This window comes from Papaver somniferum, chromosome 2 (assembly GCF_003573695.1).
Source record: "Papaver somniferum cultivar HN1 chromosome 2, ASM357369v1, whole genome shotgun sequence".
Taxonomy (NCBI): Eukaryota; Viridiplantae; Streptophyta; class Magnoliopsida; order Ranunculales; family Papaveraceae; genus Papaver; species Papaver somniferum.
Window position 1 is genome coordinate 27,259,747 of NC_039359.1, and position 22,914 is coordinate 27,282,660.

The 22,914-nt window shown below is 36.2% G+C and overlaps 3 protein-coding genes across 3 annotated transcripts; 2 read left to right on the forward strand and 1 right to left on the reverse strand.

Moving 5' to 3' along the window:
- Positions 1-9,238: 9,238 nt before the first annotated feature.
- LOC113350777 (uncharacterized mitochondrial protein AtMg00810-like) lies at positions 9,239-9,598 on the forward strand. The gene has a single exon (XM_026594898.1). It carries the CDS (start codon positions 9,239-9,241, stop codon positions 9,596-9,598), a length of 360 nt encoding a protein of 119 aa, XP_026450683.1.
- A 1,085-nt stretch (positions 9,599-10,683) lies between these two features.
- Positions 10,684-13,942, forward strand: LOC113347191. The gene is made up of 4 exons (XM_026590795.1): positions 10,684-11,401; positions 11,497-11,691; positions 13,052-13,233; positions 13,404-13,942. The coding sequence occupies exons 1-4, from the start codon at positions 11,119-11,121 to the stop codon at positions 13,722-13,724; spliced, it is 981 nt and encodes a 326-aa protein (XP_026446580.1). The 5' UTR covers positions 10,684-11,118; the 3' UTR covers positions 13,725-13,942.
- A 1,193-nt stretch (positions 13,943-15,135) lies between these two features.
- LOC113347192 (beta-carotene isomerase D27, chloroplastic-like) lies at positions 15,136-17,464 on the reverse strand. The gene is made up of 4 exons (XM_026590796.1): positions 17,060-17,464; positions 16,719-16,957; positions 16,431-16,599; positions 15,136-15,499 (listed from the first exon to the last, which is right to left on the reverse strand). The coding sequence occupies exons 1-4, from the start codon at positions 17,346-17,348 to the stop codon at positions 15,360-15,362; spliced, it is 837 nt and encodes a 278-aa protein (XP_026446581.1). The 5' UTR covers positions 17,349-17,464; the 3' UTR covers positions 15,136-15,359.
- Between the last annotated feature and the right edge of the window lie 5,450 nt (positions 17,465-22,914).

Consider the following 22,914-nt stretch of genomic DNA (forward strand, 5'->3'; position numbering starts at 1 on the left):
TTACTCTTCTAAACAATCAGGTTCATAGACTTTATTGTCTAGAGTTTCTGATTGTGAGGAGATAGAGATATAAACTTTACATACATATTTTTAAGGATCATTAAGTTAGTATACTTGCAATCGTATTAGGTTTTTTCCATACATCTAAAAAAAAAAAAATCTAAAAACTCTATCCTAAAGACAAGTCCGCGTCGGCGGCGCCAAAAATTTGATGTGTTTTCAAAGTTGTTGTAGATAGTGATAAAAGGGTTGTTTTAAGACTTGTGAAGGCAATGAATTTTAGACTTAATAAAAATTTAAAAACAAAGAAAACTTATTACAAAATTGACTTCAAGATATTAGAAAACAACCAAGACACTGATTTCACTATTACACATGAATAAATTATGGTAAACAATCCAAAACTCTAATTATATTTTAAGACTCTTATTTCTTAATTCACAAATAATCTGGAAAATTCTCGAAAATTAATTGTATCCCTAAGCATAGATTATCTAAACAAAGCATAACCTATCTAATTGAATCACAACTAATGAAGAAATTTTTTGCAAACAATTAAAAACTCTGCAAAAGCAGTGATTGAGTGAATTATAAATTATAAATTAGAGGAAATAAATGATTACCAATTACTCATGCGTAAATAGCTTCCTCACTGCCTTGGTTGTGGGAGAATTAGCTCATCATCATGTTGGAAACACGCTCAAAAATCATTTTTATTGCTCAAGGGGTTTACAAATGAAGAAAATGGGAGAAATAATGCTTAAACCGGGTTTGTAACAATTATTTCTGTTACAAACCAAACTGTTACAAAGAACGATATAAGGTTTGTGTAGCTGTCACTGTTGCAGATAAGTATGCCCTAGTGTCACTGTTACTGTGCAAATAAGTCTGCCGCTCCACTGTAGCATGAACGACGGTTCTCCGTGGGTCGTTGTTCTTCGTGTGTTCTTCACCAGCAGCAACAATGGAGTTCTCTGCAACTTTGATTTCTCACCTCTGTTGTCTTCTAAAGTCTCTCTAACTATCCATCCCTCTTTCTGCTCGACCCCAGTAGCCTATTTATACACCTTTGGACTAAGAATCTTCGCTCATTACTCCAGAAAATCTTCCCATATCTCGACAGTAAAGAAAAAATAATAAAGGAAATTTTCTTTCCTTTCTCTCCTCTTCACACGTCTGCTGATGTCGATATACTCTCAGGGCATTGTTTTCACGTTCCACCAGAAGTAAAACTCTATCAATCCACACGCCAACTACACAGAACTCGTGATGGAGCAACCAAAACCCGAGCAGCCCTGTTTTCTTCACTGCCGATTATCCAACCAAATCCGGATGATTTTGAAGCCCATACCACGCCTGTATATCTCAGTCAAGTGTTCCCGTGAAGTTTTAGCCATTGAATCACACTATAACATCTTCAAATTTCGATCGAAAATTCTCAGAGAGCTGCCACATTTTTCCCGCCAATTTTTAAGTTTCAAACGAAGAAGATGGTGTCCCCCTAACCAGTTGTGGGGTGCGAATAGCAGCTGCCTTTTTGGGGTGCCCCTTAGTAATTGAGGTGCCCCTTAACCAAATCTGGGCTCCGTATAGCAAGTGTCCTCCGAGGGTGTTCCGAGTGATTTTTCGAGCCGATTTTTCCAACAATATTTATTTTCCAAAAATACCTAAAAATACACAAAACACCATAATAAGGACGAATACGAGTACCAACAATACGAAACATTGAGGACAATTTAGGCACATAAATGCGCGTATCACTTACCAGGAGTTGCAATGACTCATCTAAGATCATTTAACATCAAGTCTCTATAATAAAAGACCTTCAAGAGAAGTATGCTCAGTATGCTAATGAACTCAATTAATCTCCTAACAAAGAACGTGATCTCTGTGAAGTTGTTGAATCTTTCTCTCACAATATCAACAAACTTATTCAAGAATTAAACATAAGTATAGAAAACGTTAGTATTGTTGAGGACACTGTCAGAAAAATATTCTGCACGATAAAAATGTATGGTTCAAACTCATTCATCTGAAATGGATAACTTTTGATTGCTGAAAAAAAGACTAAGTCTGATCTCCTCTTAACTCAGGAGCAGTGTAAATCCTTGAGAAAGGAAAATACTGCGTTAAAGTGCAAACTTTTCCTAATATTTAATATTTTCTCTGATACTTCCTTAAAGACTTTATCTAGTTTTGAAAATTTCATGCATATACCTACTGTTAAATGATGTCTAAAATACACATCAAAAGATAACATCTAAGAGAACTTCCAATCGAGGTCATGTATGAAGTACTCCTTATAGTACTCTGCAGTCTTGTTCTCATTTTGGTAAAAATGGTCATCTTGCAATCGAATATTATCATAGGAGGAAGCAAATTATTAATCTCCAAAACATGTCTTCCTTTGTAATCAAAGAGGTAAATAGCTTGTCAACATCTCCAATTACTGATCCTGATTGCACAATCAGCCAAATCACTTATGATATGAATATTCAGGATTACTCTCCTAGAATTCATACGTCAAACAACTGTTGTGGTACAATGTCATGACATAACAAGAACATCTCCAACATCAGATTTCTTACTGATAATAAGATTTCATCTGGAAAATCCATGTTCTGGGCTCGAAATCCTGACGACTCTTACCCACTAATATAGATTTCAAGATGTCCACGATTATCATACTTGAGAAAATACTTTTCTAAAAAGTGTACTTGTGAACTTGACAGGACCAGGAGAGGTCGTCACCCTCCTCGGAAGAAGATGTGACAATAAATACTTCTTCTGATAGGTGCACTGAAGGAAAGGAAGCAAAACAAGCAAAAGGTAAGAATCATCGCCGTCGTAAGAAAAACAAACTCGGAGTATCTATTTTGGATACATATAGTGAGCTACAAACTCACCTTGTCACTACTTAGTGTATTGACAGGTGCATCCTCAAAATCTAAATTGAGAGATTTGAGGAGTGCACAAATGTCAGAACTCCGTATGCTTATGAAAACGAGGTTGCTCAAGTTTTAATTCGGGTTATCTCTTAACACATGATGAAAGGATTTTTATCCCATATTCATATCTTCCTAAAAGACTATAGAACGAAATGTGTTTGTCGATCCTTGATCCAATCCTGTGGATCTCGTCTTCTCGTTGTATTTGTGAACACCATTAATTGAGTTAAGGTCATTTGACTTGGTGGAACCAGATTATATGAGTCCAAAATGTAATGACTTGATGTGGTATCAAATCATATTATGCTCCTAATAGGTTTCTCCCTGCCTATCTGACTCCCAGGCATGAGACGAGAACACAACTTATAAGAACTCTATTTGCAAGATGATATGCAAACTATGCTCTTAGATATTCATCTAATCATAACCTTTGGAAAGGAGAGGGTAACTAGTATACCACCAATTTTGTCATTCAGGAACCTATATGGACAATCGTTGTACAATCTATACCTTCAGTTACAAAATTGTATTTAAGATTGTTTTAACAAGGTAAACCTAGTATGTACCTGAATTATTCACGAACCAAATACTAACAAATCTTGTAATCTATGTTTCAAGATATGAATTCAACAAGAACGAGTCTTGTAGGTTCTTTATATTTGAGTTAATATTATCTATGTTTAGATACGTACAACCTGTGATATTTCAATATTACATTAAGATCGAAATGCATATTTTCCAAGAACTAACATTATACATGGTTCAGGTACCCGAATCATAATGTATATTCTTTTATGTGATTTCAAGACATATTTCTCACATGCTTACGCGGACTCCTTACAAGAGTTCCATACAAACAGAGAAAGTGTTTTCTTGAATCTCAAGTTATCTTAGATTGAATTACTAAAAAAAAAAAAGAAGAAAAAAAAAAAAAGAGAGACTCAGACAAGCATTAAAAATTCAATCCTTGATGCTTCCGTGTCATAGTTATTTGCTAGAGTCATTCTCTATAAACCTAGGTTTTCTATGAGAAATATAATTAGGTTTAGGACTTAAAGACTTCACTTAGGAATTCATGAATCCAGGTCTGATTATCTTTACCTTGATAGTTCGTGTATCCTGATTTTGTTCATTATGTTATCGAGGTTTTAGTAATCTGTTTCAGGAATGAGATAGATAGAAATCATAAAGTTATTTTCATCTCAGACTTTGTGATTCCTCAAGATAGATATATGAATATTTTTTTTCCTAAGTGATTAGTTTTAAGGTTGTTATTGAGAGGTGATTAATAATCCAGTCTTCTCATCTAACTAAGTGAAAGTGTTCCGGATTTGTGATGTTTGCTAGTTTTGTCTGTTACAAATAGATTTCCAAGCCTTGATCTATTCAATCTAAATGGAAATCAATTAGGCTTATCTGTTAAAGGAAGATTGGTATCAAATGTCTTCACTCAGGCTGAAGAAACTCTTAGGCTGTAAAGGACTTCAGCTAAGAAAATCAATTGCGTAGAGCCTTTCGAGGTTCAAGAGATGTAAGGAGCATGACTGCGGCTGAATTGCTTGGAGGGTGGATTCGGTCTCAACTAAATCACAGTCAAAAGTATGATAGTAGGCTAGTGTCTGTTCCGGCTTAATACAATTCGACGTTCAATTATGGACGAGGTCCCGGAGTTTTTCTCCAGGTACAGTTTTCCTCGTTAACAAAACTTCTGGTGTCTTATGTGTTTTCATTTTCCGCATTATATTGTTTTATCTTTATATGGAAATAACATAAGTAGTATGTAATCAGTTCTAGTAGATATATCCATATTAATTGTGATCGATTACGAGACTCGTTCTTGTAGAATTCGTATCTTGAAAGATAGATAACAAGTTTCATACTTGGCAGAATTCGGAGCCAATTATTTGGAGACGACTAGATTGATCTTGGATATTGATTTTTGAGATCGCACGTCCAACTCTTCTAAACAATCAGGTTCATGGACTCCACTGCTAGACTTTCTGATTATGAAGAGGTAGAGATATAAAATCTATATACATATTATCAAGGATCATTGAGTTGGTGTACTTGCAATTATATTAGGTTTCATATAATGGTGGTATACTTGGTAACCTTTCCTTTTCAGCAGCCGTTGGAAGTAGAGTTGTTGGGTTTTCACCCATTAGCGAATCATATGCCCTATGGTTGGTACCCACTCCTATACTTGTATCAGGATCATTAAGTTCGTATACTTGCAATTGTATTAGGTTTTGTCCATATAAATTTTCGAACGAAAAGTTGGTGGTATACTTGGTACCCTCTCCTTTTCAGCAGCCGTTGAGAATACAGTTGTTGGGTTATTTTTACCCATTAGCGAATCATGCCCAGCTGCCCGCGGTTGGCCATCCAACATTCGCAATTTGTCCTCCAACGCAAGCGTTTCTTCACCAACCGCCCCCGACCCAATCCACGCAGGGCATACCTGATCCCATGGCACACTTCTTCTTCTACCGCTCACTCATTTTACCATAGTGAAAAAATACAATTGCCCATCCATATAGTTTTGCAAGGTTTTGGATTTGTTGATTACCATCTGAATTTCCCTAATGATTCAGATAGTTTTATACATGCTCTTTGTTTTTTTCTTCAATTTTCCTTTCTCTCCCGCTAGGAGCTCAAGCCTCATCCGATCATTTCTGTTTTATTTTTGCTTTATTAAAAAATTCTCAACACGAGATTTGCACTAAAATAAATGGAAATGGAAGTCCTTCGACCCTAAGTTTGCACATTTCTTACTGCTTTTCGTTTTAGATCGTTTTCACATCATGGTTTTTATCAGATTGGCATTGCTCTTTTGGAACAACGTTATAACTTAAGGAAAGTTCTAGAACTATGTTTCTAGAACTCGCATCATAGAAGTCTTTGTAACTTAGGAAACTTAGTATACTTGTGTTGCACGTATCTTTAAAGACATATATAAATATATAGCACTCTTGTATATTGTAATTCATTCAATTAAGAACCGATAATTCAATCAAACCTTTGTTTATCTTCTCTTCTAATCCTAGTTTGTTATTTAAGCTAAACCTATATCTCAACTTAGTATCATCCTGGTTGTAATCTTCATGTCTTCCGCTGCCTCTACTGTTTCTATAATTTCAACACTTCTTCAATCTTCTCAATCTATGATGGCTTCCTCTATTTTTTCACAACCTCATCATATCATCACTGTTAAACTCGATGAAACCAATTATTCTCTTTGGCGTGCTCAGTTTTTACCCTATCTTCAGGGATATGAACTTGATGGCTATGTTAATGGCGACAAACCCTGTCCACCTGCAACTCTTGAAAACTCCCAAAACCCTAACCCTGAATATGCTCCTTGGCTGAAACAAGATCGCATTCTTCTAGGATGGATCTTCTCTTCTCCGACCCCTGCTGTACTACGTCAAGTTCATCGTCTTACCACATCTCGTGCAGTTTGGACCTCCCTGGAATCTCTATTTGCTTCTAAATCTGATGCACACATCCACCATCTTCAATGTGAGATTCGTGCACTGAAGAAAGGGTCTCTTTCTATGAGAGACTATATTGATCGAGATCGTGATCTTGTTGACAACCTTGCTGCTGCTGATACTACTGTGACTAACACCGAATTACGTCAATGTATTCTTGCTGGATTGGACTCCCCTTATGATGTTATAGTCACTTCTCTCACCACCTCCATGGGAACTATGAAACTTGAAGATTTCATCACATATCTTCTCACTTTTGAACTACGTGTTGAACAACAAACAAAGATGCTGAATTCTACACCTGTTGCTGCTGCTGCTTCTCGGAATTTTTATTCTCAGAATACTGGTCTTCTACCACGCCCTAATACTGGCACTTCTAATGCTGGTGCTCGACAGAGTACTGTTTGTCAGTTATGTGACAAACCTGGACATCTCTTTCCTATGTGCTGGAAGCGTTTTGATCGTAAATTCAAGCCACATCCTACTCGATGTAATCAGCCACCACAGTCACCTGCTCCTCGTGATTATGCTGTTGAAACACAAGGATCCTCCTCTTTTGATCCGTGGGTCCCTGACAGCGGTGCTACCGATCATATCACGAATGTTCTAGCTAGATTGCACCCTTATTCAGAATACACAGGTCCTGATGAAATAAAGATGGGTAACGGTTCTTCCATTCTGATTACTCATGTTGGTTCCTCAATACGAGGTACTCCTGGACGTAAGTTATATCTCAACAATACTCTATTTCCTCCTCAAATCTCTCATAATTTATTATCAGTCTCTCAGCTTACTACTGATAATGATGTATTGTTTGAGTTTCACCCTAAATTTTGTATTGTGAAGGATCAATACACGGGGAAGGTTCTTCTGCGCGGAAATAGGGTTGGTGGTCTCTATGTTCTTGGTGGTTCAAACACTTCTACGACAAGTCTTGTTGGTGAACGTGCTAGCTTACAAAACTGGCATTCTAGATTAGGACATCCTATGATGCGAACTGTGCGTCATGTTATTTCTAAATTTTCTCTTCCCGTTTCTAGTAGAAAACTAAGTTTTTGTTCTTCTTGCCATGAACATCGAAGTCATAAGTTGCCTTTTTCTTCGAGTAATACTATTTATTTGAATCCTCTTGATTTGATTGTCTCGGATGTTTGGGGTCCTTCTCATATTGTTTCTAATGATGGCTATCGATATTACATTATTTTTATTGATGCTTATTCTCGTTTTACATGGATGTTTCCTCTTACTCATAAGATGTCTACTCTATATTTCTTGTTTTCCAAAAACATGTTGAGAATCTTTTAATCGAAAGATAAAGATTTTTCAATCTGACAATGCTCTTGAATACCGTAAGCTTACACCCTATCTTCAACAAAATGGGATCTTTCATCGATTCTATTGTCCGCACACCTATGAGAAAAATGTATTAGTTGAACGTAGACATCGCCACATTCGTGAAACTGGACAAACATTATTGTCTACGGCCTCTATACCAACTTCTTATTGGTATGATGCGTTTTTAACTGCGTGTTATCTAATGAATATGGTACCTTCATCTGTTCTTGATAAAGCATCTCCGTATGAAATTTTGTTTGGTTCCCCTCCTGATTACTCTTCTCTTCGAGTGTTTGGATGTCTTTGTTTTCCCCATCTTCGTCCTTATCGAGCTCATAAGATTGATCCATCATCTTCTCCATGCATGTTCATTGGTTATAGTCCACAACATAACGGCTATAAGTGTCTTCATATCCCAACTGGTCGTGTATATGTTAGCAGGAACGTAGTTTTTGATGAGACCAACTTTCCTTTCGCGACATCCGTTGATCCATCTCCAACATCAACCTCTACTGATCAGGTGATATCTTCTCATTTGCACATCATATCTTCTATTCTAGTGTCTGTTAATTGCAGTCCATCATTGCCAACTAATACTCAAGGAATAGAGGTACATGATGTATTACAACAAGAGAAACCATCTGAAGATATTCTTCAGTCTACTCCAGGTATGCTCTTATCAGTGATTCTCTTCTTGAACCAACGTGTTATTCTCAAGATCAAGCTGACCCTAACTGACATCAAGCATCTGATAATGAATATAATGCTTTGATAAAAATGGTACGTGGATATTAGTACCTTATCATCCTTCCATGAATCTGGTTGGCTGTAAATTGGTGTATCGCATAAAGCACAATGCTAATGATGAAATTGAGCGATTCAAAGATCGCCTTGTAGCAAAGGAAATCATCAACATGAAGATGTTGACTATGGTGAAACTTATAGTCATGTGGTGAAACCATGCACTATTCGTATCATTCTCACACTGGCCTTGTCTCATAATTGGTCTATTCTCACACTGGCCTTGTCTCATGGTAATCTTGAAGAGGAAGTCTAGATAAAACAACCTCCAGGTTATATGGATCCTAATTTCCCAACTTATGTCTGTAAACTTCAAAAATCACTTTATGGATTTAAGCAAGCACCACGTGCCTGGTATCACAGACTCTGTGCTTTTTTGCTTCAACTGGGGTTTACTGCTTCTTAATGTGATTCTTCACTGTTTATTCAACGAGATGTTATTGGCATTGTTTTTCTTTTGGTCTACGTTGATGATATCATCCTCACTGGATCCAATACTTCAAGGTTGGATTCTATTCGTGCATCTCTACACAAAGAATTTGCAATTAAGGATCTCGGTTCCTTATCTTACTTTCTTGGAATTGAAGCAACTCGTAACTCTTCTGGTTTGTTTCTTACACAAAAAAGGTACACTCATGATCTTTGTTATTCGAGCAAAAAATGGAGGGTTGGGGGGTTAAGCCGATTCAAAACTCCAATGAGTACTTTGGAGATATTTCATCTGATCATAGTACTTTATTAACAGATGCAACAGAATACAGAATTATAGTAGGAGCATTACAATACCTGACATTCACTCGTCCTGACATAGCTTATGTTGTCAAAAAAGCTTGTCAATTCATGCATGCACCAACAGAATTTCATTGGGCATTGGTTAAACGAATATTAAGGTATCTTAAACATACTTCCACTTATGGAATTCTTCTCAAGCCAGCTGATAATCTTCAATTATCTTTCACTGCCTACACGGATTCAGATTCGGCAGGTTCTTTAGAAGATCGGCGTTCTACCAGTGGATGATGTATCTATTTAAGTGGTAATATTATTTCTTGGAGTGCTCGTAAACATAAGACGGTTTCTCGATCTAGCACTGAAGCTGAGTACCGAGGACTTGCAATTTCCACTGCTGAAATCATGTGGATTCAATCTCTACTAAAAGAGTTCTAGATTTCTACACAATCTCCACCCATTCTGTGGTGTGATAATCTTGGAGCAACCTATCTTACTGTTAATCCAGTCTACAAAGCATATAGAAATTGATTATCACTTTGTTCGTGATCAAGTTACTTTAAAACTTCTTGATGTTCGATTCATTTCATCTAAAGATCAGATAGCAGATATTTTTACCAAGCCACCCTCTAAGGATCGTTTCAATTCACTGAGATTCAAGCTTATAGTTCAAGATGACCCGTTACGCTTGAGGGAGGGTATTGGAACAACGTAATAACTTAAGGAAAGTTCTAGAACTATGTTTCTAGAACTCTGTTATACATAGAAGTCTTTGTAACTTAGGAAACTTAGTATACTTGTGTTGCACGTATCTTTAAAAGACATACATATATAAATATATAGCATTCTTGTATATTGTAATTCATTCAATTAAGAATCGATAATTCAATCAAACCTTTGTTTATCTTCTCTTCTAACCCTAGTCTGTTATTTAAGCTAAACATATATCTCAACTTGCTCCGTTGTAGATGTTTGGTGTAGGTCCTTTTTTGAGTTGGGTTTTCCTTTACTACAATTCTTTTCTTTGACCTAATGTTATTGGAACTAGTAAGATGTTTGTTGATGGATTTTATTTTATTTTGTATCTATCTTTTTGTAGAATCAAGATTGGGCGATCCAAATTCCAAACTTCCTAACAATTTAGTGTAGTCAAATGCTTGCGTACATCCGTTCAAGGAAGAAATGGTCTTGATTCTTATGAACGCAATTTTGAATTGTCCAGCACGGTTGGACTTTATGCAGGAACTCTTCTTAAACTTGCATTTCATTGACAACACTCCATTTATATATTTTTACTTAAAGTTAGGTCTACCTCTATCCCGCATATATATCATCATTATCCAAACCGCGTGTTAGAAGCTCAGTTTACTATACTCCTTGTATGTCAGTGTCGGATGCCCACATGCACATGTTTTCTTAATAGTGGAGCACAGAGGCTAGATGGTACGTTACCAGATGTGAAAAAATGTTCGAGAATCTTATTGTAATCCAAGCCTTCAAAAACGATCGCATAACTTTCTGATGAAGTTTACGACAGTGTTTAGCTTAGCATTATTGGTTTGCCATTGCAAATAGGGCATATCTCCAGATATTCTCAAACCGTGACCCACTTTGATTCTCGACAAGCAGGTCCATTTTCAATTAAATAAACAGTTACTATTACCATTCATCAGATTAGAAAAACAACACCAACGAATAAAAACAACATTTACTACGTCCAAACCCCACAAAAACCAGACCGCGTCCCTCTTCATGTGATTTCTTTCATCTTCTTCACAGACAGTACCATTCTCTGAAATCAAACCATTGAAATGTCAGGTGGAGGTTTAACAATACTTGATGGAACTCAATTAAGAAGCATTAATCCAGTTTTACCAAATACATATACAACAGACGCCATTATTTCAGGAGCTGAGCTTGTTAAGATCGCTGATGATCAAATTTCTTCATCATTTTATAATTTTTCATTACCTGAATACATCAAATCAGATGCGGTTAAACGTGTCAATCTTGACTCTGTTACTCAACTTGATAAACAACAAGCTGAGTCTAAACTTTGTGAATACATTTTTGCTATTGCTGATGAATTGAAAGGTATAATTTTATTAATTTTGATTTCGTTTTTCTTTCTTTTTTTATTCTTTTTTTAGGAAGTTACTGATTTAGGGTTTGTGTGTTTTGGGATTTAGATGATCCAGTGATTGTATCGGTTTTGGATGGGAAGTCTCTTTGTATATTCTTGGAAGATGAAGATGATTTTGCAATGTTAGCAGAGAATTTATTTACAGATTTAGATGTTGAGGATACAGGAAAGATTACTAAGAGTGAGACAAGAAATGCTTTGCTTCATATGGGTGTTGAAATGGGGGTTCCTCCTTTCTCAGGTTTGCCTTTCTTTAAACTTTGAGTTTATACTCCTTTGTTGTCTTTGTTGCAGAATAATTTCATTTTTAGTTACACTAGCTTTTAGGTGTAGTTTTGTCTTGAACTGTTTTGCTTTTGGTTCATAATACAAACGAGAAGAATCTGGTATTCAATGAAACTGGTTAGGAATGAATAGAAACTGAGTCTGCATATGAGGAATGAGTAGTGTCAAAGTAAATGAAGGAATTCTATGGTGCCTAGATTTATGATTCCGGGTGTCAGTTTAAGAGCATGATACCATGATATGCAAAAAATTTATCAAAATTCTCACTGATTTGCATTCACACTGTTCACTTCAGTTTGTGCTAGTTTGCCATTACACGTACCAGAGCATGATACTGTGATATGCAATTAGGATTTAACCTCTTAAATAACAACCAATTGGGGCGACTCAAACGTCACCAACCACCCCTTAGTCCAAAGACAAGAGTTGAGAAGAAGGAACTCTTTTTGTGATTTCCCTACTTTATTTTGATATAATGGCTATTGCCATTCAGTTCCACTGATTATTTGATTCATGGAGGGTTAGCCTGTAACCCTTGCCAAAGATAAAAGGCGTGAGGTCCATTTTGTAAGAAATAAGCAGCATATACATGAGAATTCTGATGCATGACCTACTTTTTTGTCTTAAACTCACTAATTTGCATTCACTGTTCACTTCGACAGGTTAGTTTTGCATGCTTTTACCTTGTGTTGTCCCCTGGACAAGTTAGATAGAACATAGCCATTTTTGTTTGAAGAAGAGCTATTTTGGATTTAATCAGTGGGTATGCTGTTGGGTCTGCATTATGGAGTAAAGCCATTGTAGATCCTTTAATCTAATTTGCCTGATGTCTCTTTAAATATGTAAAATCCTTTAGATTCTGTCGCTGGTGGTATGTGATCCGTTTGGAGCTTTTGTGTTCTACTCCCCCTGTATTTTTATATCAACCCATTTTTTTTCCAGTAAAAGCAAAACATTAGTTTCAGGAATAGATTAGTAACTATTTTGCTGTAGTGCTAACTCTGGGTATGCTTCTTTTCTTTTCTTTCAGAGGGGTGCACAATTTTGCACTTATGATAGAATCTATAAATACTTTTTGCAAGCTGGCCTTAGGATCCACTAATCAGATCTTCCAGGATCAGTATCATAACATGTATTATATTGGATTACTTAGCACTATAACATTGTTGAAACCAGATGAGTTTGAACTTTTAATGTGTTTGCAATGCAATCAAAATGATATTGAGTATGACGGTCTATATGCTTTGCTAATGTGGAAATCCAATTATCATGTTAATTTTGCAATATCTTTATCATCCTAAGTGATTTTTGAACAGAATTCACTCATATAAATGACATCTTAAAGAAACACGGGGCTGAGGGGGATGAAGAGTTAGGTCAGGCACAATTTGCAGAGCTACTTCAGCTTGTTCTACAAGAATTAGCTGATGCATTGGCTGAAAAACCTATCGTGATTATCCAAAATGTCAAGATTATCAATGGTTCTAAGCTACGAAAGGTCAATACTATTACACCTCTCCCTACCTATCTGTTTTCTCTTTGTTGAAATTTTACAGAATTGCTGGTATTACTCATTGGTAAACTCTAATAGAGTAGCATCAGTGTTTCTTTTTTTTTATCATTGCCCTTCTTTTATACATACTGATGATGTATTGAATAGCCGTGCAGTTTTTTGTTGATGAGAAGCAGTTGAACAATTTGATAGAGAAAGTATCCCAAGATATAGATGTTAGCAAAGATAAAAAATGGTGTGTGGAGAAAACAAGGAAATTCCTCGAGGAAAACGGGTCACAAATTGGTCTTCCATCAACAGAAGCCAATGAATCCGTGGTTCATCTTTTTGATCAGGTATTTTCTGATGTTGATAAGAATGGCAAGAATGACTATGAATTAGGGAAAGATGACTTTCGAGCACTTGTGAAAGATATTCTTGAGAATTTCGCCCAGCAACTTGATACGAATCCTGTTTTTCATGGTCTAGATTGCTGATGCCGATTGGTATGTAGTTTATGTCGTTTGATGGACCACTACTTTCTACGCTTTATCATATATGTTATATTTATGATTTCTCTATCTACGCGGCCCTTTTAGTGTACTATATGGGAGCCCCTACTAAAATATTGAAATATCAGTACAAACAATTTAATGCTTATATATAAGGGTGCTTAAGGTGATATAAACCTTGACGAACTGCTTTTATACCTGAATCTTAGGCTCTCTTTTTTTCCAAGTTATTTTGCATGACATTTGCTCCATTTTGAGTTCAGAACAATGAAAAAGAAAGAGAACAAGAGAAATGGAGGAGGGCTGTGACGAGGACTGAGATTAAGATGTTAGACTTTAAGTTCGACTCAAAGTGTTGTAACCTTAAACAAATTATGATTTGGTGATAAGGATTGAACTTTGAACGTGCTTAAATTTATGGCTGCTGTAGCATACCTATTCCTTGAAGCAAAATGTTCTCTTAGAATTTGTCTTTGATATTGGAACAGTTTGTTTTAACCTGAGAATTCCTTATCACTCTATGAAGGTTTTTCTGAAAATGTACATACTAATCACGTAGAGCAGAGTAGGTATTAGCACGACTGGGAACAGAAACTCTTTCTGTGAGATGGATTGGGGGACACTTCAGAGATGTGTCTTTAAACACTAGAGTAATAGGATTAATGGCAGCCAAGATCAGTCGGTCTCTTAATCAGTTCACCAAGCTTTTGTTTTTCCATAAACTACTGTATTAAGCAGGAAGCTATATAATTTCTTTTGCCTACTGCCTTGCCTTGCCTTGCCCCTCTAGCCTAATTCTTTCTTTTCAAAACCAAAGAACTTTTCCCACAGATTAGTAGTGGGTAGAGCCAGAAAAGTGCACCATTAATGCCAAAAATGACCCACCACTTAAGAGATGTTTTGTACTCGTTTAAGTTGTTTGGTGGTTTTGTATTGAAACAGAAATGGATGGACCCCTTCATTACCTCAATTAGGAAACAGAATAGACAGCATTAGAATCTCTATTTCTCTGCCAAAAAGTTTTGTTGGAACTTCATTCCTTTGGTGATAATTGAGTTTTTGCTTGGAGGGTGGTGGTGGGAGACAGATTTTGTTGATAGAATACCATTTCAAATATGTGTTTGGGGTTCGCATTCTTTTTATTTATTTTTAGGAGGTCAAACTGAAACCAATACCATTCTCCTTGAGCTTCTTCATAATTGACTACTCAACTTGAAAGGGGTATGATGAACTCAACTGATGACAAAGAAAGAAAAGATTCTTGTAGGACCTCACATAAGACCCAGTCAATTGAATCAGCAGAGACATTTTCTTTGCCTTGACAACAACCACCTCCTTCTCCTTTGTGCTGAAACTTGGAATTCATTCATATACTTGCTTACTACATAATTAAACATCATTAAAAAAGTTGATTAATTGGGTGATTATAATTTACTTGAAGGCTCTTCTTCATGGAATTGACACCACCACATCACATACATATATACACATTTCAAAAGTAGTCTGTGGGGCATAATGAAACTGTGGCACCAGTACATATGTACATTAATGTCGCCGCTAAGCTTGAACCAACTAATCATCTGATTATCTATCTATACGTTTGGAGTTCTCAGCTTCTGTTTACAAGGTTGAACATCCTGAAGTGTTCTTTTGTTTTGATTTGCATAAGAACTTGTAGCATGGTTGTTTAAATGCTGGATCATTTGCTTGTGCCGGAGGTTCTTGTCCGAAGATCATTTCGCAGCTCATATCCTCAAAATCTGCAGTGTTGGGTTATCAAATTGATTAATCACACTATTAAATCACGCTATTCACAAGTAAGGGAGAAAAGAACATTTTTTTATTTTGTGCACCCCACTCTGTGGAAAAGGGGGCGCATATGGTAGTGAGTAACTAAACATCCTCTATTTAATTGGTGCACTTTAATATAAACGTGTCCAAAGATTCAGTGACATGGAAATGAGCCAATGATGTGATACGTTGTCCTCATGGTGGTGAACGCAATGAGTAAAAACTTGTGACTTGACCATTCTTTTGCTTGCTAGCTAGCTATTAAGGCAACTTGGCTTCTCATTCACTTGCCTAATAGGTGCTATAGTTAGTCGACAATGATTTATAGGACCCAATGAATGAATTTCTCCTCGCTCTCTGGCTCTCTCCCCAATTTTTTTTTTTTTTTTTGATCAGACCCAAATGTTTCTAAATGGCTGCATGAGAGCAGTGCAACGTGATATCATCATCTTATTCGACTTTCATCATTTTAAAGCACAACTAGCGGTCACAAAATCAGACCATAATTATGAATTTGATGACGCTATAAACATTACTTTTTCAGCTCCACCCTGTAATTTGCGTAACATCATCATGCACCCAAGGAAATCTCTAGCTACTTGCATTTGAAGCTGTTCACTAGTGCCTTAACCAAAATGATTATTTTCCGGTGATGGCCCTATGACCTATGACCTCATTTTCGAAACTGTACTCTTTTTTGTTTGATTAGATGCTTAAAACGACCTAAATTAGCTCACCCACTGATTACGTGCTTACGACGGTTACCCCTCATGTTTCTCGAGCCCCATGTTTAGGCTTTCTTTGTCGACATTATTTATTTATACAGTATCTATATAACAAATTCATATACTGTAATTCATCGTAAAAGTATACTGAGACCAGAATAAAGAGATTGCTTACTTGGAACCATGTTAACTGGCATTCCTAAAGAGTCCTTAATGAACTTCTGCGATGGCATCTTACATAGGTTTACGCACATCCCTACACATTTGCTCTCTTCCAAAAACCTGCATTTCTTGATGTGTACTACATTCTTCTCTTTTCTTCCTTCCACTTCAGACTCCTTGATCTTCATTTCAAAATGAAATACGAAAGTCACCTCATTAGTAATCAATGTTCCTATATCATTAAATTAATTATTCAAAAATAACAAAAAGATCAATCTATGGGTGGTATTGCAAAATATACCTCACTGCGTCCAACAAGCCAAACACAAAATAAGGTTGTGAACTTTGCAAAAAATTCTCTTTTAAACTGCGATTGTGGTATAGAGTTTCGCACGAAAGAATGGATGGGTTTAGGGAAGGCTTTATTAAGAGCTTGAAGAACCAATCCTTGCTGATGATCTATATTTCCATTGGAACTTCGATGAAGTGCTGCTGCTGCCTCTACCAAACCTTCATAACCAGTCCTCTCATTCTTCATCCCTATATATAGTGGAAATAACACATAAATTAATATCCTGAGTGATGATCAAGTTAGAGTTAATTATACTGTATTAAAGACAGAGATGAAAAAGTAATAAGAACCTGAAATAAGTTGGATACATCGAGATAGGTAGTGAATGGCAATACGATCGAACCAGCTATCAGTATAAACTGTACTACTCGATGATGTGCTGCTAATAATGGTGTCTGGTATTACACTGATGCTACTTGCAGTAGTAGCAGCACTTGGTCTTTTCAGTACTGATTTTATTTTCATCGAAGAACATCGTCGCGTACTCGTCTTTTGGTTGGTTATCGAACGCAAACTAGTGAAGGAATGAAGATTAGTAGCGCTGCCTCTTTGAGACTGTAATATCATTTGTGCCTCCATGTATACGTACTGAACTGTTTTTCGGCGAAAGAAGGAGAGAAAAGAGAGGGAGAAGGGGTGATGTGGAGCAATTTAGCTTAATTAATATATGAAGTGGTGTGCGTTGTGTGTGTGTATATATATTGTTGATGAAGAAGAAGTTTTATCGAAGGGAATAATCAAAAAGGTATCTCAAGAATCTTCAAAATCATAATTATAATTAAGTGGATCGATCAAATAAAAAATATATATAATTAAGTGGGAAAAGGTACAAAATTAGCACTAAAGTTTTTGTTTGTTTGTAGTTGAGGAATCGTTAATATCATTTCAGCATTAAGATGCCATTCTGGCATTCTCTCTTAATTTGGCCGGCACTTTGTCCGCATACGTATACGCATCTCACAACTACATATGTAGGTATAATTTGCTGCTTATCATCCAGACTCTTCGCTAAAAGATAAAAGAATGTGATCCATTATATCACACCTAACACTTGGGGGCATTTGTTGAGCGAGTATCGTGTCCTCCCGAATCCCAACATTTAGAGCTTGGAGCCTTGGAGACGCAAGACGCAGACCGGATGGGACGCAGACACACAAAACAAAACAAAAAAAGGCACTATGGTACCAGTCAAAAACGAAAGCACTTTCAGTTTGCCATGACACATATGGTTGCATAATTTGAATTTGTTTAGAATATAAACTATTTAAGGGTGTATCAGGTAATGTGCCATTGCCAAATTTGGCTTAATACCTACAGGATCTTGTTAAACTTGTTCTCGCATAACATAAGCATAGCTCTGATCTTTGGTGATGATCTCTGTTAAACCATGAAATCACTTCGCTGCTGGTTCCATCGATATACTTAGTTTTCCATGTGGCGCATTAGCATTTAGGCAGTAGTAGTATTACCGGACAAGAGCACATACACGAGGTCACGTGAGCAAGGTCCGTCGGTGCTTATTTAATTTAGAGAAATATGATAGGTAAATTAATAGTAGAGTGATATGATTGTTTAATTGGTCCTAAAGCTAGCTGGGTTGTCATCACCGTTGATTTCTTACGAAGTGGAACAAACACGAGTTTGCTTTTGCTTTGCTATGCCTGCAAAATCACAGCATCATCATAAGAAATCGATCATAAAAGAAGAAAAACATCATCATTAATATTTATTTTGATAATTGCATTTTCAAATTACCAAAAATAATTGTCAGTTAATTATATATTAACATTGCAAATACTTAGTAGTTTAGTGCTTACATAGTATCTTATAGCATGGTTGCTTGGTTGCTGGATCATCTACTGCTGCGGGAGGATCCTGTCCGTAGAACATTTCGCAACTCATGTCATCAAAATCTGTCAAGTCAAATGATATTGACAGAATTACTTAATGGACGCACACCGATACACATTAAATAATGTTGCAGAGAATGAATAAGATAGATCAACCAATTGTGCTTACGGGTTTCATATAGATAGGAGTTCCAAATGAATCCTTAATAAACTTCTGCGATGGCATCTTACACAGGTTTACGCACATCCCTACACATTTGCTCTCCTCCAAGAGCCTAGCTCACCCCCAGAATATGAAAATAACCGAAAAACATAAATCATCTCTTCATATAAAATAATAATGGCCGATCAAAAAAAAGTAATATACGATCTATGTGCAATATGTGTGTGTTTGTGTATCCGTGAGTCTGTGGAAAGCATATATAAAATGCTTACTGCATTGGGGATGTGAACTACATTCTTCTCCATTTTTCCTTCTATCTCAGATTCCTTCACCTGAATATAGTTATGAATGTATCAATGATAGTAGTAGTACTTGCAAAAAATCGGAAAGAGTACTCAAGAGAAGAGCTCTAGCTACAGCTAATATTTTCAAACATACCTGGCAAGGTCCAACCAGCCAAGCGAAAAATAGGGTGGTGAAAGTAGCAAAAAATTCTCTCTTGAACTTTGATTCTGGTATCAATACCTTAATTTGTGTCCTCCATGTAAACAATGAAACAGATAAAGAAAATTAAGCAAGAGTAAACTAATTTTGTAAGTAACGACCACTTTGTTGGTTAAACTTCAACATAGAAGTCACTAACAAGCTGGTTAGGACAAGATTAGGAAATTGATGTAATCCTAAGGGAATTAGAAGTCATCTAGTTCTAAGAAAAGGAAAGACATGTAATAAGGTAATAGGACTAGGAAAAGGAATTCATAGTTCTATATATATGATCACCAAAGTTGTGGTTTGATCATATGAGCAAGATTAGAGCTTGTGTTTAGTTTTGAGAGATTTTCTAAACATCAATAAAGAGAGTTGTCTTTATATAAGCTAAGTTTCATCTTGCAGTTGTCATTAATTGGTATCAGAGCTTGTTTCTGAGCCATGGAAAACGAAACCACCATTGTGGGTGCAAAACAGTTCACGCCACCATCAATACAAGTTCCAATCCTCAACGCCACAAACTACACAGTATGGGCCATGAGAATGAAAGTACTGATGAAAATCTACAAAGTTTGGGAAACAATTGATCCTGGTACATTGGACCCAGACAAAAACAATGTTGCCATTGGATTACTCTTTCAAGCAATACCAGAATGTCTTGTTTTACAAGTTGGTGAACAGGAAACTTCAAAGAAAATTTGGGATGCAATAAAGGCACGTAATCACGGAGCTGATCGAGTTAAAGAAGCCCGTATGCAAACCTTAATGTCTGAATTTGAAAGAGTGAAGATGAAAGACACTGATACTATTGATAGCTTTGCAGGAAAGCTATCAGAGATAGCCTCAAAAGATGCGTCACTTGGACAATCCATTGATGAAGATAAACTGGTAAAGAAATTTCTCAATAGTTTACCAAGATCCAAGTATATTCATATCATAGCTTCTCTCGAGGTAAACCTAGTATGTACCTGAATTATTCACGAACCAAATACTAACAAATCTTGTAATCTATGTTTCAAGATATGAATTCAACAAGAACGAGTCTTGTAGGTTCTTTATATTTGAGTTAATATTATCTATGTTTAGATACGTACAACCTGTGATATTTCAATATTACATTAAGATCGAAATGCATATTTTCCAAGAACTAACATTATACATGGTTCAGGTACCCGAATCATAATGTATATTCTTTTATGTGATTTCAAGACATATTTCTCACATGCTTACGCGGACTCCTTACAAGAGTTCCATACAAACAGAGAAAGTGTTTTCTTGAATCTCAAGTTATCTTAGATTGAATTCTAAGCTACCCTCAGTCTTGAAAATCTATAAATAGAGAGACTCAGACAAGCATTAAAAATTCAATCCTTGATGCTTCCGTGTCATAGTTATTTGCTAGAGTCATTCTCTATAAACCTAGGTTTTCTATGAGAAATATAATTAGGTTTAGGACTTAAAGACTTCACTTAGGAATTCATGAATCCAGGTCTGATTATCTTTACCTTGATAGTTCGTGTATCCTGATTTTGTTCATTATGTTATCGAGGTTTTAGTAATCTGTTTCAGGAATGAGATAGATAGAAATCATAAAGTTATTTTCATCTCAGACTTTGTGATTCCTCAAGATAGATATATGAATATTTTTTTCCTAAGTGATTAGTTTTAAGGTTGTTATTGAGAGGTGATTAATAATCCAGTCTTCTCATCTAACTAAGTGAAAGTGTTCCGGATTTGTGATGTTTGCTAGTTTTGTCTGTTACAAATAGATTTCCAAGCCTTGATCTATTCAATCTAAATGGAAATCAATTAGGCTTATCTGTTAAAGGAAGATTGGTATCAAATGTCTTCACTCAGGCTGAAGAAACTCTTAGGCTGTAAAGGACTTCAGCTAAGAAAATCAATTGCGTAGAGCCTTTCGAGGTTCAAGAGATGTAAGGAGCATGACTGCGGCTGAATTGCTTGGAGGGTGGATTCGGTCTCAACTAAATCACAGTCAAAAGTATGATAGTAGGCTAGTGTCTGTTCCGGCTTAATACAATTCGACGTTCAATTATGGACGAGGTCCCGGAGTTTTTCTCCAGGTACAGTTTTCCTCGTTAACAAAACTTCTGGTGTCTTATGTGTTTTCATTTTCCGCATTATATTGTTTTATCTTTATATGGAAATAACATAAGTAGTATGTAATCAGTTCTAGTAGATATATCCATATTAATTGTGATCGATTACGAGACTCGTTCTTGTAGAATTCGTATCTTGAAAGATAGATAACAAGTTTCATACTTGGCAGAATTCGGAGCCAATTATTTGGAGACGACTAGATTGATCTTGGATATTGATTTTTGAGATCGCACGTCCAACTCTTCTAAACAATCAGGTTCATGGACTCCACTGCTAGACTTTCTGATTATGAAGAGGTAGAGATATAAAATCTATATACATATTATCAAGGATCATTGAGTTGGTGTACTTGCAATTATATTAGGTTTCATATAATGGTGGTATACTTGGTAACCTTTCCTTTTCAGCAGCCGTTGGAAGTAGAGTTGTTGGGTTTTCACCCATTAGCGAATCATATGCCCTATGGTTGGTACCCACTCCTATACTTGTATCAGGATCATTAAGTTCGTATACTTGCAATTGTATTAGGTTTTGTCCATATAAATTTTCGAACGAAAAGTTGGTGGTATACTTGGTACCCTCTCCTTTTCAGCAGCCGTTGAGAATACAGTTGTTGGGTTATTTTTACCCATTAGCGAATCATGCCCAGCTGCCCGCGGTTGGCCATCCAACATTCGCAATTTGTCCTCCAACGCAAGCGTTTCTTCACCAACCGCCCCCGACCCAATCCACGCAGGGCATTCCTGATCCCATGGCACACTTCTTCTTCTACCGCTCACTCATTTTACCATAGTGAAAAAATACAATTGCCCATCCATATAGTTTTGCAAGGTTTTGGATTTGTTGATTACCATCTGAATTTCCCTAATGATTCAGATAGTTTTATACATGCTCTTTGTTTTTTTCTTCAATTTTCCTTTCTCTCCCGCTAGGAGCTCAAGCCTCATCCGATCATTTCTGTTTTATTTTTGCTTTATTAAAAAATTCTCAACACGAGATTTGCACTAAAATAAATGGAAATGGAAGTCCTTCGACCCTAAGTTTGCACATTTCTTACTGCTTTTCGTTTTAGATCGTTTTCACATCATGGTTTTTATCAGATTGGCATTGCTCTTTTGGAACAACGTTATAACTTAAGGAAAGTTCTAGAACTATGTTTCTAGAACTCTGCAATACATAGAAGTCTTTGTAACTTAGGAAACTTAGTATACTTGTGTTGCACGTATCTTTAAAGACGTACATATATAAATATATAGCACTCTTGTATATTGTAATTCATTCAATTAAGAACCGATAATTCAATCAAACCTTTGTTTATCTTCTCTTCTAATCCTAGTTTGTTATTTAAGCTAAACCTATATCTCAACTTAGTATCATCCTGGTTGTAATCTTCATGTCTTCCGCTGCCTCTACTGTTTCTATAATTTCAACACTTCTTCAATCTTCTCAATCTATGATGGCTTCCTCTATTTTTTCACAACCTCATCATATCATCACTGTTAAACTCGATGAAACCAATTAT